Here is a 17,454-nt window from a genome sequence, read left to right as displayed (position 1 = left end):
GCTGGTAAAATGTAGAGCTAGGATTTGTACCCAAACAGTTTGGCCCCAGAGCTCCTGCTCTTTACCACTACACTAGACTTACTGGCTTTCCAACTCTCCATTCATAACTGTTTCCCACCCTATTCCCAGCAGCTCTCCTTATTACCTCGCTTTCTCCTCTGCCTGAATCATAGCTGGGCCCCAGGAAAATCTCCTAACAGCGTTAGGTTTCCAGAGAATAGAGAGACTGAGGGTCTCCTTTAGGCAGAGAGACATGCCACCGTCATCAACTTTTCTTAGTCAGGGAAGGTTGGACTCTGTGTTTGAATTTTGCTGAGCTGGCACTATCTTTGAACCTACAAAATGCCTTGCCATTCTTCCAAGGTGAGAATGAGCTGGGGGGTCGGGGAGCAGACTCTACCTGTGCTGAAACCATGTGAGCCAAACAGTCAGCACCAAATACCATAAGGACTGCTAGACTATTGGGCCTGAGCCAAATTTTGGGTACCATCTCACCACTGACTTGCAGGTTTGATACCATTTCCTATCCAACACCAGAAGCAATCTCAGAGTACCTCCTAGCCCCTACCTAACCTCTCCCTACCTAAGAACTCTGAGGAACCCTGCCATACCATACTGGTTCCTCCAAAGTAGGCTTCCTCATGGCTCATGGGGAAAAGTGTCAAGGCAGCTGCCAGGGCTGCCCTCCTGGCTTTGGAGAAAGCCCCTGCTTCTGCATTCACTTCTTCACAGCGCACAGCACATTCCCAGACTTGGGGGAGGGAGACTTCCAAGTTATTAAATTAGGGTATGTTTATGTGTGTGGGGGTGAGTGCATGGTGGAAAGGACAGATGTCTTCTTATGTCACATTCCATCACGGAGGGTTTGTCTAGGGAGGAGGCAAGGGCTTTAAAAAGCCCTAGGACTCTGGGGGGCCCTGGGTAGAAGGAAGCACCTTCAAGCAAAGAGCCACAAGAGTGCAGCTGGTAGGTGTGTAAAGTGGGGGAGGGGAGTGTTGTCAAATGGTGGGAATAGGGGCTGTTTGGGTTTCTCTAAAGGTTCATATTATGGAGCAGGGGGCCTGGGTTTGGTTGCTTTGGTTCTCATAAAGTCAGTCTCTGCCCCCACAATAACCCTCCTGGCCCCATCCTCTTAAAAGGAAGGGTCTGTACCCAAAGGGCTGCATGATCTTCTGCCTCTCCCATTCTCCCCTAAAACCCAACCAATCAGTCTCAAAATCTGAGAATGGAGCAGAGGGAAAGACAAGGGACAAAATTAAAGAGCCTCATAGCCTATTCTTACCTATTCCTCTCAAAAGAGGCAAATTATCCCTTCTTCCTTAGGAACCATTGCCATACACACTCTTCTCCCACCTCCCTGCACCCCTCCCCTCCACTGGAGCTGCTGCCATGGTTGCCAGGCATGGTTGCTAAGTCTCTGCATGGAAGGGTTGGCGTGGGCTGTGCTGCCACTAACATTACCATGGTGAATCAGGGGACACCTGGTATAGGCTTGGGGGGAGGGATCATGTGGATGTAAGCAACACCCCCTGCCCCTGGGACAGAATGAGCGGAAAAGGTGAGCATCTTGAGCACCACGGGCTAAGTGAGCTAGGCATTGTGATAGCGGTGATGATGGGGAGCTCTACGCTAGGAAATGGGGGCCACTTTTATCATTTCATTTGGTAGGGGATGGTTTTCCAAGGGAGCACACCATTCCTCCTCCATCCGTTCTGAAAGGGTGCAAATGCATAAGCACCTTAGTCTGTCCTCCATAAGGCTGAGCAGAGCTGTGTGGGCACAGAACAGTATGACCCCCAAATCCTGGCTTCTGGATTGGGGGAGAGAGCCTGCTGCGGGGAGAAGGCTCCATAGGTGCCCAAGGACAAACATCTAGAATGGGAGCGTGGGACAGTTCAGATAGCCAAGACAGACTCCTGTGTCCTACCGGCAGCCCTGGGCTGCAACACTGAGAGGGTAAGGAGTTAAAGGTGTGGGGGTCACCCTTTCTGAGCTTGGGGGAGGCAGCTCTCCCCCAGAGTCACATAAAAGCTGCGAGAAAGCCACCGCCTCCTCCCTCCACTGCATGGAAGCTGGTTACTCATCCCTGCACCCGAACAGCCACTGCCGCTAAAAATAGACCCCCTGCACCCCAACCCCATGGAAACCAGCAGAGAGTGGCAGGCAGAGACCTTGAGTTCCATTCCCATCACCTCCTGAAGTCCGAGGCAGGAAGTCAGTGGCAGAACCCTGGTGATGGGGCACCCCGACAAGCAGAAGAGTGAAGGGTTAAAACGACGGGAAGGTTGAAGAAATGGGGGTGGGGGAAGGGCACCGTCAGCTTGGCAAAAATAAGTCCCCTGCCCACTCGCGCAGGTCCCATCAGGCTTGGGGGACATGAGCAGTGGGAAGGGGCGCCCAAACCCGGGCCCCAGGGGGCGGCCGTGCACATGGGGGAGGTAGCAGCGCGGTGCCGTCCGCGCCGCACCGTGTCACATGCGCGCGCGCGCACACACACACACACACACACACACACACACAGGCACACACGTGTGCCCGGGTATATATAGTCCCCAGTCTCTGGGCCCGTCGCTCTGCAGTGGGCGCCGGCTCCTCGGGCTGGGAGGGGGCTCTCGGGGCGGGTGGGAGGGTGGGGGGCCGGGGTGGGGTGGGGCAGGATGCTGGATGGCCAGCTGTTCTCCGAGGGGCCCGACAGCCCCCGGGAGCCCCAGGATGAGGAGTCTGGCAGCTGCCTCTGGGTGCAGAAATCCAAGCTGCTGGTGATCGAAGTGAAGACTATTTCCTGTCATTATAGTCGCCGCGCCCCTCCTCGACAGCCCATGGACTTCCAAGCCAGCCACTGGGCCCGAGGGCCCCAGAGCCGCACGTGAGTGAAGGAGGGGTGACGGGTGACGGGAAGAGAGCGGTGGGGCGGGGAGTGGGGTCCGGACCTCCCTGCAGGCACCAGCCAGTGCTGCTGGCCCCCTTTCTCTTCCCCACGCCTCCCCCTACCCCATCCCGAGGGCTGGGGGCCTGACTCTTCCCGCATTGTTTTGGGGGGCAGGAGTGGGTGTGAGAAAGGGCAGGAGGTGAGATGGGGCAGACGCTGTTAAAGTGTGCATGGAGAGATGGTGAGGAGTCCGGCTTCGACTTCGGCCCTAACATATACGCACGTGCACACGGGCACACACTCACACACACCCCTCCACACGGCTGCCCCAAATGGACTCCAGTGCTCCCAGCTCCCCGGACCTCGGCTCCCTTCCCCCACAAACTGCTCACCTGGGTTCCTGCTCATTGTCCCAGGTGTGGGCCGCGCCCGGGATCCCCTGAGCCGCCGCCCCGCCGTCCCTGGGCCTCCAGGGTGCTGCAGGAGGCGACCAACTGGCGGGCGGGGCCCCCGGCCGAGGCCCGAGCCCGGGAGCAAGAGAAAAGGAAAGCGGCATCGCAGGAGCGGGAGGCCAAGGAGACCGAGCGAAAAAGGCGCAAGGCTGGTGGGGCCCGAAGGAGCCCCCCCGGTCGGCCCCGCCCGGAACCTCGGAACGCCCCTCGGGTGGCCCAGCCTGTAGGGCCCCCAGCTCCCTCACGACCCGAGCGCCTGGGGCCGGCGGGGCGACCGCCCCGTCCATCCGCGCAGCCGCAGAGCGACCCAGGGGCCGCGTGGGCGGGGCCCTGGGGAGGTAGGCGGCCAGGGCCCCCCAGCTACGAGGCTCACCTGCTGCTGAGAGGCGCAGCCGGGACAGCCCTGCGACGACGCTGGGACCGCCCGCCACCCTACGTGGCTCCACCTTCTTACGAAGGCCCCCACAGGACCTTGGGGTCTAAGCGAGGCCGCGAGCCCTCCCAGGCGCCAGCCTCAGCAGCCTCTGCTCCGACTCCGGCCAGGACAGAGGGAGGGTGCACAAAGAAGAGGCTGGATCCTCGGATCTACCGGGACGTCCTCGGGGCTTGGGGTCTCCGACAGGGGCGGGGTCTCTTGGGGGGATCCCCAGGCTGTGGAACAGCCGGGCCGAGGCTGGAGTCCCGCAAGGGGGCCGCGGAGAAAAGCCTGGGGCTGGCCACTGCTGGCCTGAATAGTGGAAGCGACGGCCATCCCCAAGCCAAAGCTGCTGGGAGCCCAGGCACGGAGACAGCTCCTGCGGGGTTGGCCACAGCGACTCCCAGCCCCCCGCGTCCCGCTCCCAGGTCCAGGCCCCATCTCAAGGGCTCCGGGGAAGGGAAAGAAAATAGGGAACAGGGCTGGCTCCCCAAATGCTGGATTCCCTCCCTTAAAAAGCAGCCGCCCCGACATAGCCAGACCCTCCCCAGACCCTGGGCTCCAGGAGGCACGGGATGGAGAGAGTCCCTAGGTCATAGAGAGGGGGCCGGACCTGAGACCTCGGAGGGTTGGAAGGGGACCCGCCGCGCCCACACCCTGCCCCGCAGTTCCCGCGGCCGTGCTCGGGGAGAAGGCGTCTTTGTCATTGACGCCACGTGCGTGGTGATACGGTCACAGTATGTTCCAACCCCTCGAACCCAGCATGTACAGCTTTTGCCCGATGGGGTGCCGCGCGTCGTGGGGGATGCCCCTAATCAACCGAAGCCAGACAAGGAGGAGGGCGAGGGAGCCGCGGCCTTTCCCCCTCCTTGGCAAAAACTGCTCTTGAGCAGTCGCCTTTCACACCAGTTCGTTGGGGGGCGCGGGTTCGAAGCTGAGGGCGGGAAGCCAGCGGACTCCTCCTTGGAGGAGCGCGCCTCCCGCATCCTGGGGCTCCCGGTTGGCGAAGTAAACCTTCAGGACGCCCCCACGCAGCCAGGTAGCCCAGAGCGCTCAGCCTCAGGCCCAGCGGCTTCAGGAGGCACGGTCAGTGCCGAGGGCTCGCAGCAAGTGGCGGCGGTCCCACGGCGCGCGGCCAGGGGCTGGGCGCGGACCCCAGGGCCCTACGCCGGGGCCCTGCGGGAAGCCGTATCCCGCATCCGCCGTCACACCGCCCCAGACTCGGACTCGGACGAAGCTGCGGAGCTCAGCGTCCATAGCGGCTCTTCTGATGGAAGCGACACAGAAGCCTCGGGCGCCTCCTGGCGAAATGAGCCGCCCCGGCCCGGGGAAGGCGGGAAGACAGCCGAGCTGAGCGACAGTATCCGAGAGATTCTAGATGTCATCAGCCGAACGGAGGAGGCCCTCTTCCGGACGAGGGACACTAAGGGGATCCCACAGGGAAATAGGGAGCGGCAGTGACAGGCCCTTTCTTGTATTTGTGTTCCCCACTTTTCCATCCTTGGGCCCACTGGTCCTCTTTCTTCCTCACAGACTTCCTTGTACCCCCTTACCCAGAGTCGTTCCCATACTTGAAATAGAAGCCATCCAAATGAAAGGAAAGGGAACATATGCCAATTCGTGATTTCTTTCTTTTTCTTTCTTTCTTCCTCCCTCCCTCCCTCCCTCCTTTCTTTCATTCTTTCTTTCTTTCTTTCTTTCTTTCTTTCTTTCTTTCTTTCTTTCTTTCTTTCTTTCTTTCTTTCTTTCTTTCTTTCTTTTCTTTCTTTCTTTCTTTCTTTCTTTCTTTTCTTTCTTTTCTTTCTTTCTTTCTTTCTTTCTTTCTTTCTTTCTTTCTTTCTTTCTTTCTTTCTTTCTTTCTTTCTTTTCTCATGACAGGTGAGGATAAGCAGTAGACTTTAATGCCTGCTCCATTCAGGGCACTGGGGTAAGGTCTTCAGCGGGGGCAGATGCACTAGGTGTGGAGCAGAGCAGATGGCCTAGCCAGGATCAGGCAGGAAGGCAGGGATGTTATAGTCATAGGGCAACTTTAGGGCAGGATCTTGGGGCTTGGAGGGAGAAAGTGATGGAGAGTCTTCTGACTGAGGTGACCAGATGACGTAGAGGCCCTTGGCAGAAGAGGAAGGGATCCAGATACAACCAGCAAAACAGGAAGAGGGCTCACTTTGGTGTCACATGCCTTGGGATAAGTTCATCCCTGATGCTTTGGATCCTTGGGGGCAGCTTTTATCTCACCCTCTCTTCCACAGGCCAAGAAAGAGAATTGGGAATAAATGAACAGAGTCTGAGGGTCCCTCAGATGGCTTCATTGTCACCTGCACTCATTCTCAATATTCAAGAGACTGTCCAGGGTTTGCAGAAGATCTGAGCAAATGGGTACAGGCTTCTATCCCAGTCTCTTAGGTTTGGGTGAGGGCTCCTCAAGGCAGAGGAGGATGGTGGCCTTGTCACTGTCCCTGGCCTGTGGTGGTCCGAGCTGGGGAGGGAAGGCAGCCAGTGAATCAGCTTGGGACCTCCTTAGGCCTCCCCCCTTCTCTTCCTCCCCAGTGTTCCTTAGTGATGCTCTGAATCGTTACCACGATTTCCCACCCCGGTGGTATCACTCATCTGAAAGAACCCTGAACATTTCTTGCATCTCTGCCTCTTCCAGAAACCTTGGCCAGGGAAGGAAGAGGGAGGTTGGTCCCAAAAAGCCTGTTAAGCGTGGGGTGTGATACTCGCTGTAGCCACTACGGGGCGCGCGCAGGTCGCGATTTTCCCCGGTAGCTAATTCCCGAGTCCCCCCTACCCGGGCACAACTAGTTAACCAGTTGATACCCAGATACTGCGCGCGGGTCCCCCGTCTTGCCACCTCCAGCCGTGCGAGGTCGGGGACAGGCCTCTGGCCTTCTAGACCTCTGGAAGCGCGCGGAGCCCCTCTTTGTTACTCACCCACGCCAACCGGCTTGGGACCCAGACACTGAAGTCTTTTTTCTCTCTGATCTTGGACAGTTCTGTCTCTACTTACTAGCCATGTGAATCTGGCCAAATCACTTCACCTCCCTGAGCCTCAGTTTCCTCATCTGTCAAATGGGGGTTTATAAACACCTACCTCGCAGGGTTGTTGTGAGGATTTTATGCGATAATGTATGTAAAGCGCCTTGCACAGTGCCTGGCACACAGTAGGCGCTCAATAAATCTAAGCTTCCCTTTGTCCAATCTTGGCATCTTTTTCCTTTCACCGGCCCAGTCCCTCCCGTGTCCCTCCCCCTAGGGCTCCACTGTTTCTTCCCGCTCGGTGGGGGGCTGGGGGGACTCCTTTCTTTGATGGAAACTCCCGACTCACCCCTGTCACCCCCAGTCGGACTCTTCCTTCCTTGCCCCCCACCCCACCCCCGCTGACTCTTCCCACTGCCCCGGCGCACTCCCCCCACCCCCCATTCCGGGCAAGGGCTGAGTCAGCCTGGGTAAATTTAGCCGCCGACACGGCGGGCGCGGGGGCTTCGCCCAGACTCAGTCGCAAAGTCCTGGGTGGCCCAAAGTCCTGGGCGGCCCGCCTCTGCCCCCATCCCTACCGAGTCACTCCAACTCCCGCTCAGCATTCAGAGCCCCAGCCCCGTTCTCAAGCCACTTATGATTTTGGTCTTCAGTTATCTTGATGTCACTCCCTACCCTCATCCGGAGAGATCAGACAAGTCAGGACGGGTAGGAGAGAGCCGGACAGTTTGGGAGGTCGATGGGCTGGACCTTGCACTGGGGCAGGCTGACCTTGGTTCAGTGTGTGTGTGTGTGGGGGGGTGTCTCTTTGGGCTTCTGAACCTGAGGGGAGAGCATTGATCAAAATTACACTGGAGAGTCCAACCCAGAACCTGCCTGGGACCCACAATGTCAGGTTTCAAGTTAGCTCTTGCTGGAGGAAGTAAAGGAATTGAGGTTCACCTTAGGCAGAGATCAAAGTTTCCTGAGGTCTGCCTACCTTCCACCTGCAAGTCTAACTACTGCTGATTCTAACTACTGAGCATTTACTGAGCACCTGAGAGGAAGCAGGCCTGAGCTGGGCTCCAGGAAAGACATGAGTAAGGCCTGCCTGCAATGGGATGAAGACGAACACGCACCAATAATGATAGTAGTAAGCAGTGAGTGGTATTATAAGGAGTCAAACAGGGAGATTGTATGGATTTTGTGAGATCAGGAAAGGCTCCCTGAAGGAGGTGGCATCTGAGATAGAATTTGGGTAAAGGAGCTCCAAGTAGAGGAAAGAGCAAAAATAGTCGTATGGATTGAGGGAAGCCGAGTATGTGTTGGAAATTATCAAACGGTCTGGTTAGACTGGAGTTGAGGGTACATTCTCAGGAGTGAAAACTGAGGACAGGCTGGGGCGAGCCTGGCCCCCTCGGGAGTGTGTGCCTTGGACCTCTGGGCTTGAGAAGAGAACAGACTTGAGGACAGGAGGAAGACAGAGGAAGGCGAGAGCAGTGGTGAGAACAACTGCCTGGATTTTGCTATAGCCCAGGGGCTCCAGGCTCTCAGGTTGGGAGAAGAGGTGAGCTATATGGGTAGTGGAGGGGCCGGCCCTGTGGAGGGAGACCCCACCACACAGCTAAAGACTCTGTGAAGTGGAACACTCAGGAGCTGAGTTTCTAAGAGTTCACCCACACTACTATCATTACCGGAAAAATAGGGTAGCATTGTGTTTAGAGCATGGACTCTGGGGCCTGACAGCATGGGTTTAGATCTTGCCTCTACCTCACACTAGCTGTGTGACCTTGGGCAAATTACTCAATCTCTCTGTGTCTTAGTGTCCTTAGTTATAAGATGGGGTTATGAATAGTGCTTTTTTCATAGGCTTGTTGGGAGGATTAAATGATTCAATATGAAAAGCACTTAGAACAATATCTGGTACATAATAAGGGATATACAAGTGTTAAGCTCTGATTATTATTTCTCTCTAGAGCTATTTCATTAGTATTGGGAGCATGAAAACAGGAGGCGGAGGAAAGAAGTAGAGATTGGGGAAGAAGAACAACAGGCAGCTGAGGCCAGGTCAAGAGGAGAAGGGAGCCCTGGGGTGGAGACACAGTCCCTTGAATGGGTGGAGGGTGTACAGGGAGGATTTGGGCAGTTAGGGTGCCAGGCAACACACCCTGCTTCTCCAGGACTTCCTTCATCTTTGCCTAAGGGTGGAGGCAGCAGTGGCTGCTAAAGATCTGGGGAGAAAGGGACAGAGAGAGGGGAGGGGTGACTGCAGGTCTGGGGCAAGCCCTTGGTGAGCCATATCTCAGACTGGCCCTGCATAGCACTGTGGGTGGGAGGCTGGTGGCTCCCTGCTGTGAAAATGACTTCTAAATCTGGCTGTGTCTGCCAGCCGGCCAGCCTCAAGACGGAGGCCACAACCACCCCCAACCCAGGGACAGCCTCCCAGGTCAGGTGTAGGGAGACCAGACGCAGTAGGGCGTGGTCAGGATGGGGCAGCATCTCTCAGGTTAGCACAGGCCGCTACCCTCCCAACAGCCAGGTTCTTCCCAGTGAAACCCTTCTCTGTCCCAAATGGACCCTGCCCCCAAATGGGGCCGGGTTAATATGGCTTCAGAGGGCCTAAGGGCCCCCTCTCCTTTTGGACTCTCATGAGAGCCCTGGGACTTCCCTAGATCAGCCACAAATGGCCAACAGAGAACAAGGCCATAATTCTGGGACTTCAGGGGATTCGGGGTGAGGAGTGTGTATATGGGGTGTGAGGAGGAGAGAACCAGGAGAGATGGCTAGACATGAATACGCAGGGAGGGGGCAAAGTGTGTCTGTAGAGAAGGGTGAGCATTCCCTCAGTTACTCATCCGGTCACTCCTTCATTAAACTTGTATGCCAGGCCCCAGGGACACACAAGAGACTCAGACAGGGCTCCTATTTTCAGGGAGCTTCCAATCCAGGGTGTGTGTGAGACAGGGGAAGGGATATGGGAGAGGAAACCCACAAAATCATTACAGTGCAGGCTGTACAACATAATATATGTTAATGAAGGCATTCCTGAGGATCTAGGCAAGCATGTAAGAAGGAGCAGTTCCCCAACTGTGAGTTACTTCTGGGGAGTAGGAGATGAGTCACTGAGGGTGCATTCGTCGTGAAGAAAGGCTCAGTCTGGATATTGTCCCCTTGCCTGCATGCCTTGCTTGGCATGGAGTGGGCTTCCTCCCTTGAAGCCCCTGACACTACATAGCTTTTGATGAGTCCTTTTAAAGAAGAATTGCTTCATCCACCCGTCCATCCATCCATTCATGCCTCCATCCTTTTGTTCATCCATGCATGCATCCACCCATCTATATATCCCACCCATCCCTTTATCCATCCATCTACCAACCCCTCTGTCATCCATCCATCCATCCATCCATCCATCCATCCATCCATCCATCCATTTATCCATCCATTTGTTCATCCACTTATTCATCCATCCATCCAACCATCCATCCATCCATCTCTTTCTTCTCTTAATGATGACATATGATGTGCCTAGCTCAGTGCCACAAGGAATGCCAAGATGAACAAAACACGGAGCCCATGTCCTCAGGAAGGTAGAAGCCTAGTAAGAGGATAAGTAACTTATGCAGATAACCTTCCACGGGACAGCCAGTATGGGCTGTTAACCAAAGCCCTGCCAAGAAGCTGCTTCAGGAGGCAAGGCCACTTCACCAAGGGAAATTAGAAGAGCTTAATGGAGGGAGGGACATTCCAGATGGGTTTCAGTAGGGGGAGATGGGGAAGAGGAGCATTCCAGGGTGTGGGCAAAGGTAGAGAGGTGGGAAAGCACAAAGCCTTCACAGGGAACAGAGGCCCTGGGAAATGCAGAGGTGCGGGATCCTGGAATGATGTGTGTGAGCCAAATCATGAAGCGTCTCTGAAAAGCAAGGATAAAAGTTTGAGCTTTAGTGAAAGGAATTGAGGAAGAGGGGAGGGGCAGAAAGTTTTTGAGCTCCTAATGTCCCCGTTCCCTCCTCAACACCTATATCATTGTTTTCTCTACTGCCTGATTATGACCTTTGTTGGTCTTGTTAGGCTGTGGAATCCCCTGCTGGACCATGAGCTACTCAAGGGTAGTGCCTTTGGTTTAGCTCTGTATCCCCTACAAGCTCAGCCTGGAGCAGGCTCTCAGCAAATGCTAGCAGAAGGTAGGAACAAGTGGTAAAACTGTGTAACAGGAACACTGGCACAGGAACTCAGCCTCAGATATACAGGAGGAGAGGGGGCTGCAGCCTGGTGTTCCCACCCCCCAGCATAGGGAAGAACCCTGCTTTCTTTGCCAGTCTCTCCAGGAGCTCTTCCAAGAGGCACCACAAGGTGGCGCTGTTCCAACAGTAGCTCCTCATCCTGCCAAGGTCCTTAAAATGTTTGCAGTTGGAGGAGTGCCCATCCAAGAACTGTCCCCGGATGGTCTAGACACTTCCTTCCAGCAAGTGCTGAGACAGAATAAAAAGGCTAAGTGCAGCTATGGAAAAGAAGAGCCAAGAGCCCCCCAACTCCAATGTAAGAACTGGCCTCATCTATCCATCCATTCGCCGGACAGTACCTACTATGTGTCAGGTACAGTGTTAGGCTCTTGGAAAAACAACAGTGACCAAGACATAGTCCCTGTCCTCAAAGAGCTCAGTTAAAGTCCTAATCAAAAACCAAATCTTCTTTTGCTAGCTTTCTCTCTCTTTTACACACACATACACACACAGATGCACACACACACACATACCTGTTCCCAAGGCCAATCCCCTTGACCTGGGAAGCCATCTCCATGTGAAATCTACACTTTGGCACTGCCCACCCCCTCCAAATCTACGTTTCTCCCTAAGGTTGCTGCATGGCCACATAGATGTTCCTTAGATGTTCCTTCCTGGGATGACTCCTCTTGCCTTATTCAAGCTCCCTGACCAGCCCTTTCCTAGTCTCTCTCCCAACCTCTCCCATCATACCCACAGCCATGGCACCAGCTCTGGAGGCTAGGGACCTCCTGAGAATATGCCTGGTATGGATTAGGGCCTCCCAATATTCTACAACTCTGGAGGCTACAGGAACATGAAGGTGGATCCACAGAAAGGCCCTATGAGACCCTAGTGTCACCAGCCCAGAGATGAGGAGTTGGAGAGTCCAGAAAACCAAAATCTCAGAAACATGCCCCTGTATGGCCTGGGGGCTCTGCCAGACAAACCTGTCTCCAGACAGACTGCCTTCCTTTTCTCATCTACTTTGGGGTGACCAGGCTTCTCCCTAGCTCCAATTCCATAGTGGTGGCTGTGGGAGACACTGGTTGGGAGGTGAAGCATTGTGGGACATTGTCCACTTTCCCAACATGCTCTAGGGCCCAACTCAGCCCTTGGCGGGTTTGGGAGAAGAGAGGAGGGAGGGTTGGTGCTGAGAGTGGGAGCCAGGCCCATCGAGGTCCCGGGAGTGAATGCGGCATTGTTGGCCAGGCCAGAGTCACAGATAATTACCTCAATTAGTGACAATGGGAGAGTAATAAATACAGGCTTAGTGTCTCCTACCCCACCAGGGCTCCGAAGATTAATCCAGGCTGACGGGCGGGCCCTGAAAGGCGTGATGGACAATTCATTAAACTCCCCAAATGCCGCACAACCTGGGCGTGAAGGCTGAGTTAGCCCCCTGGGGGCTGCGCCTTTGTCCTGATTGTGTGTCTCCGCCGCAGCCGAGCCGGGCAGCCCCCAGAGAGCGGGGAGGTGAGTGGGGCTCCCCCAGCCCGGCCAGGCGGCGGGAGGATTAGGCCTCGGTCCGGCCCTGGTTGCCCTGGCACACCAGCCCGGCCGGGCTGGAATGTCCGTGGGGGGGAGCAGGCCGAGCGGAGGGGCGGGGCCGACAAGGTGGGGTAAGGGGGGCACACAAAACCGGGGGCAGGAGGAGTTAATTAGACGCCAGCCGAGGAGGGCGAGGGGCCACAATAGGGCCGAGGGGCCGCCAGGGACGGCCCCTTCACTTCCGAGGATTAATAGGGAGGAGGGAGCGGGGAGGGGGTCAGCCTTGGGGGAGGAGAGCTGAAAGCTTCCCAGGGTGGCACTGCCCCCTTTTGCCCAGCTTGGCACCTACTTGGCAAGTGGCTGGGAAGCAGGAGGCTCTGGCAGCCTGGGCAGGTGCCCCCAGGATCCCACAGAGTGGCTCTTTCTTCCTGGCATGGTGCCCGCATTGGGAGATGGCTGGGCAGGGAGGAGAAAAAGGACCGTCATTTACCGGGGCACTAGTGGGAGCAGGAATGTTTGAGGGCCCTGGTTCTCAACATCCCCCACCTCCGCCAACCCGCCCTGAGGCAGAACCAGGAGCCTGGAGCTTTCCCCTTCCTGGTGAGCCTGCCAGGTTCAAGCCCCGAAGTCCATAGGGAAGGCCGGCGCTGATGTGAACCCATGGGAGGGAGTCAGGGCCACCGTGTGTGCACACACGTATGCGTGCGGACACTTGTGTGTGCAGGTGTGCTTAGGCACACGGCCTGGGGCTCAGCAGGCCCCCAGCAAATGCCTGTTGAATGGCTTTGCTGAGACTAAGCGAGTGTGAGAAAGAGAAGTGGTGCTGAGCTGCGCTGTGAGCCAGGGTGGCGTTGGGCCCTCTCCTTCTGAGGTCCCTGCCGAGGCTGGCCGGGGAGGGATGGAACCCCACCTCTGGGCAGATGAGCCAATGTCCAGGAGAAACGAAGTGGTGGTGGTTCCTTCCCTTTGAAAAGGGCAAAAAAAAAAAAAAAAAAAGTGCAGTAGCCTCTTGGAAGCCCCACTTCCTCCTGGGCCCCAGGAGCAGGGCAGCCCTGGCCCCTCCCTAGGAGCCACCCCACCCTATCCCCTCCCGGGGAATGACAAGGGAGCGAGTTGGCGGCAGTTCCCCGGGCATATTTATAACCTGCTGCTCGCTCACCAGCGTCTGCTTTTAGCCCAGACGGGGGAGGGGGCAGGGGGGTGGTCTGTCTCATGCTGGGCGCCCCGGCTGGGTGTGGAAAGAGTGAGTAAGGGTGAGTGGTGGGCAGCTCTGTATGGATATTCCTGCTCACACCACAGCCAAACAGCTTATTTTCTCCTCATTTTGTTATTTTTCTCCCTCTGGCCTGGAGAGGAGGACTGAGCCAGCCTGAGGTGGGGGGGGGGTGCCTAGACCCTGGGGTATTTGCAGCCCCACTGACAGGGTTTTTCCAGGGTGCGTGTGGCAGGGTGTGTGTGGTGCCGGCTCGCTGACCCCCTGGGGACTGTGCAGGTCTGCCATCTCGGTCCTCTCAGCTTTTCCGCTCCCCCCAGGATATTTCAGGACTAGTGCCTCCCTCACTCGCTGAGGCCACCTGTATGTCCGGGGTCCCTGACAGCCTCAGGTCCCCCTGGCTGTGTGGCACCTGGCACCTGAAGCTCAGAGGTGGGCAGAAGGATAACCTGGGCAGATGGGGCAGAGCTGGGGCATCAGGTCCATTCCTGCCAGCACTATCCTATGGCGACCTCTCTAGGCACAGCCCTCCGTGACGATGGCCCAGGTGATCAGAACATCAAAAGAATTAGCTTGGGGCGCCCGGGTGGCTCAGTCAGTTAAGCCCCTGCCTTTGGCTCAGGTCGTGATCCCAGGGTCCTGGGATGGAGCTGGTGTTGGGCTCCCTGCTCAGGAGGAAGCCTGCCTCTCTCTCTCTCTCCCTTTACTCCTCCTCCCTGCTCAGGCTCTCTTTCTCTCTCTCTCTCTCTCTCTCAAATAAATAAATAAATAAACTTTTAAAAAAATTAGCTTCTATGTAATGCTTGTAGATCCTATCCCCGTTTGCTTGTCCCACCCCCCTTTTATCTTAGTGCATGGCCCCTCAAGGGCCCAGCCTTATTCTGCACTTCCCTACCCACTGTGAAGTCCCAGCCCCTGGAACTGAAGGGCCTCCATGCAGCGGGCTTGAGCATGGGAGTCTGTCCTTAAACCTCATGGGTGTGCCGACGGCTTTACACTTCACTGAGCCTTCACTTCGCTCCGCTATTACTCTGACAATATGTTTTGATGTGCTTGATTCCCTGGCCACACCGTAAACTCCTCCAAGTGGGCACTGGCTCATACAGCCCTGTACCCCCAGCGTTTGGCATATGCCTGGTGCAGAAGAGGTGTCTGCAAATGTTCAAATGACCCGCGTTTTCATATATGTGATCTCATCTGAACCTCCTCACTTTCCGGAAGGAGAAGATTCAGTACTGACAACCATCCCTGTTTAATAGACAAGGTAACTGAGGTTGAGAAAACAACAGATTTGGTAGAAGTCTAACTAGGGCCAGAACAGGATTCATTGCTCCCCTTTACCCTTCCTCCAGCTCCTATGTGTCAGTTCGACTCAGAGGCCCTAGCTTCTGGGCCTGAAAACTGATACCAGTTCCAGCTCTTGGGATTAGGAGTTAGGTGAGAGTGACTGGGGACAATGGCCAACCCCTCAGCTCCCCAACCGCTGCTTCTCCCCAACCCTGGGCATTGTCCAGCAGGGCCCGAGGCTCCTCTCCTGTCTCTGGCAGCCCATTAACTTCTTGCTTTCGTAGCTGGGGATCTAATAATTCATTGGATTATAGACTGGATATTCTCTGCAGGGGGTTCTTTACTGGAAACCCAAGGCTTATGAGGTGTCTTCTACTCTGGATCAATAAGTTTTCTATTCCTCCCCCTCCACTGCCCATCAGAGCTGAGCTGGTGCTGGCTTGGCAGATGGAGAAAAAGGGAAAGGGATGTCTGTTGCAGGGTTGAGCAGCTCCTGGCTCCACTCCCCTACCCCCACACATACCCCAAAGGCCAACAGGGGTCAGAGTTCACATATCCAGGGAGAGGTGGGAGGCAGCAACAACAGTAAAAGAGTCCTGGGGAGAGTGGGAAATTCTCCAGTCGTCTGGGATCAGTTGTTGCCCTTGGGGGGTGGGGTGCTTCATAGCTCCCCCTGCCCTTTAGGTCCTCGCCTGGGGGAAAGTGTTAGGATTAGGGATAGGCATTAGAGCTTAGGAAGGGGTTAGTGTTTGTCTGAAGTTAGGGTTAAGGCTAAGGTTAGACCTAGACCTAGGGAAGGGGAGAGGATTAGGGTTAGATATCCATAGGTTTAGGGTGTGGGCAGGATTAGTAGTCCTGCCCACTCCGGTGAGTGTGCGCACGGAGGTATCTGTGTTATTAGTAACAGTCCTCTTTCAGGCTCTTTACGGGAATGGCTAACTTAATGGTTGAGTTATGGACCACACTTGGGTTTCCTTTTGGTTACATCAGTTTAAGCCCTAGCCTCTGTTTGGATTCTGGCCCTCCAGCTCCCTTCTGCTCCCCAACCATCATCCCTGAGATTTTGGGTCCAGGACTAGAGCCCATCATGTTACCTGGATCCTCCTGAGCCCAAGTTTGGGAGCGGGGGTCCTAATAAGGTGTTTCCTTCTCTTGGGGAGGGAAGTGCCTTCCCCACTGCCCCATGCTCTACAGCATCACCTTTTCTGCTTGGATTTCTCTTTCTTCTTTGGTTTCTTCTCACAACACCGTCATGGCTATCACTCAGTTGTGGCTATTTTCACAACTCCAGATGGGAAAGGCAGGCTCAGAGCTTGTTTGTCTGTTTGTTTAATACCCATTTAGCAAGGGAAGAAACTGAGGCAGTTTGGACTTGCCCGATATCACACGGCCAGTTGGTGTTCGAATAGGAAGAAGAATCCTGCAGGGTCTCTTGGCTCCTGACTAGGTTCTTTTGGAGACCTGGATCCCCAGTAGCCTCATTAAGGTCATCCAAGGGTCAGAATCTCAGGGTCCTCCTGCAGGGCCAGGACACCAGTCCCCCAACAACATATCCTATTTGTTTAAGAGCAGTAAGCAATGGTGTGTTCTGGATTCAAGGAAAAGCCACCAAGTCATTGATAAAAATAGAGATTTTATTCTGCAGAGGAAGATACTACGTTGGTGGGGGCGAGGAGCCACTAATAGCCACAATGGAAGGAAATACTGATTCCGGTAGGCAAGAGCATCTTTGAGAAATTGGAGAGAGGAGAAGAGGGATCAAAAAAGGCTGGAGAGCAAAAGGAGAGAAGGGAGAGGGGTTGGGGTGAGTGGGATGGGGTAGAAGTGGTCTCTGCAAGCCAGGCTGGAACCCAGCACAATAAATAGTTTTATTTACAACAACCAAACTCGTGGCTTTGTATCCACGATTCAGTGCAAATTATTTACACACTGATGAGGAGGCAGGACAGGAAGGGGTAGGAGGTGCCCGAGGGAGGCATGGCTCACAGCTGTTCAGTGGCTCCATGACAGAGGCTGGGAGAATGGGGGTATTTCGGCTGGGTCCCCCAACCTCATTTTCCACATCACCACAGCTGCCCTTTCACCCTGGCACCTCCTGGTTCGGCTGTAGGTGGGGAGGAGAAAGGCCCCGATGCCCAGGTGTGTGTTCAGGGTCTGCGCCCTTGGCAGGAGAATGGGAAGGGCACGAGCGGACCTGGAGAAAGACTGAGGATAAAGGAGAGGGAGAGAGGCAAGGAGGTCACCGGCGCGGTGGAGGAGGCCGAGCCACACGGTCAGCCGCTGACCCCCACGGGGGAGGGAATGAATCCTTCTCTCACCTCGGGGCCAAGCAGGGGGCAGTGCAACAAGGGGTCTCCCGGGACAGGGAGGGAGGTAGGTCCGGGGCAGGTCCGTCAGGATGGCAAGAGGGTTTGTGCCGGCCCAGGCAAGTGGTGTCAGGAGTCCCCAGGCAGGAGGAGGTGGGAGAAATGATGGCGTACGCAGGAATCCCGGGGAGTGTGGCTGGAGGGGCC

At 55.7% G+C, this 17,454-nt stretch overlaps 1 protein-coding gene across 2 annotated transcripts; it reads left to right on the top strand.

Annotated features, from left to right (window-relative positions):
* The first annotated feature begins 815 nt into the window (after positions 1-815).
* Positions 816-5,197, top strand: DDN (dendrin). Of its 2 annotated transcripts, XM_088025586.1 has the most exons (3): positions 816-957; positions 2,775-2,866; positions 3,286-5,197. In XM_088025586.1, exons 2-3 carry the CDS (start codon positions 2,820-2,822, stop codon positions 5,195-5,197), a joined length of 1,959 nt encoding a protein of 652 aa, XP_087881712.1. In that variant the 5' UTR covers positions 816-957; positions 2,775-2,819. The 2 variants fall into 2 exon arrangements, with proteins under 2 accessions (XP_087881712.1, XP_027981395.1); XM_028125594.1 differs by lacking the exon at positions 816-957 and having other exon boundaries at positions 2,658-2,866.
* The last annotated feature ends 12,257 nt before the right edge of the window (positions 5,198-17,454 follow it).

This window comes from Eumetopias jubatus, unplaced genomic scaffold (genome assembly GCF_037043125.1).
Source record: "Eumetopias jubatus isolate StellerSeaLion01/CBP00866 unplaced genomic scaffold, mEumJub1_p1.0 scaffold_8, whole genome shotgun sequence".
NCBI lineage: Eukaryota > Metazoa > Chordata > Mammalia > Carnivora > Otariidae > Eumetopias > Eumetopias jubatus.
This window is presented reverse-complemented; position numbering and strand designations above follow the sequence as displayed.

Excerpts from the sequence above, each read along its gene's own strand:
- DDN (XM_028125594.1), top strand. The coding sequence starts at position 2,658 with ATGCTGGATGGCCAGCTGTTCTCCGAGGGGCCCGACAGCCCCCGGGAG. Across the intron at positions 2,867-3,285 it reads CGAGGGCCCCAGAGCCGCAC|GTGTGGGCCGCGCCCGGGAT; the intron begins GTGAGTGAAGGA and ends TCATTGTCCCAG.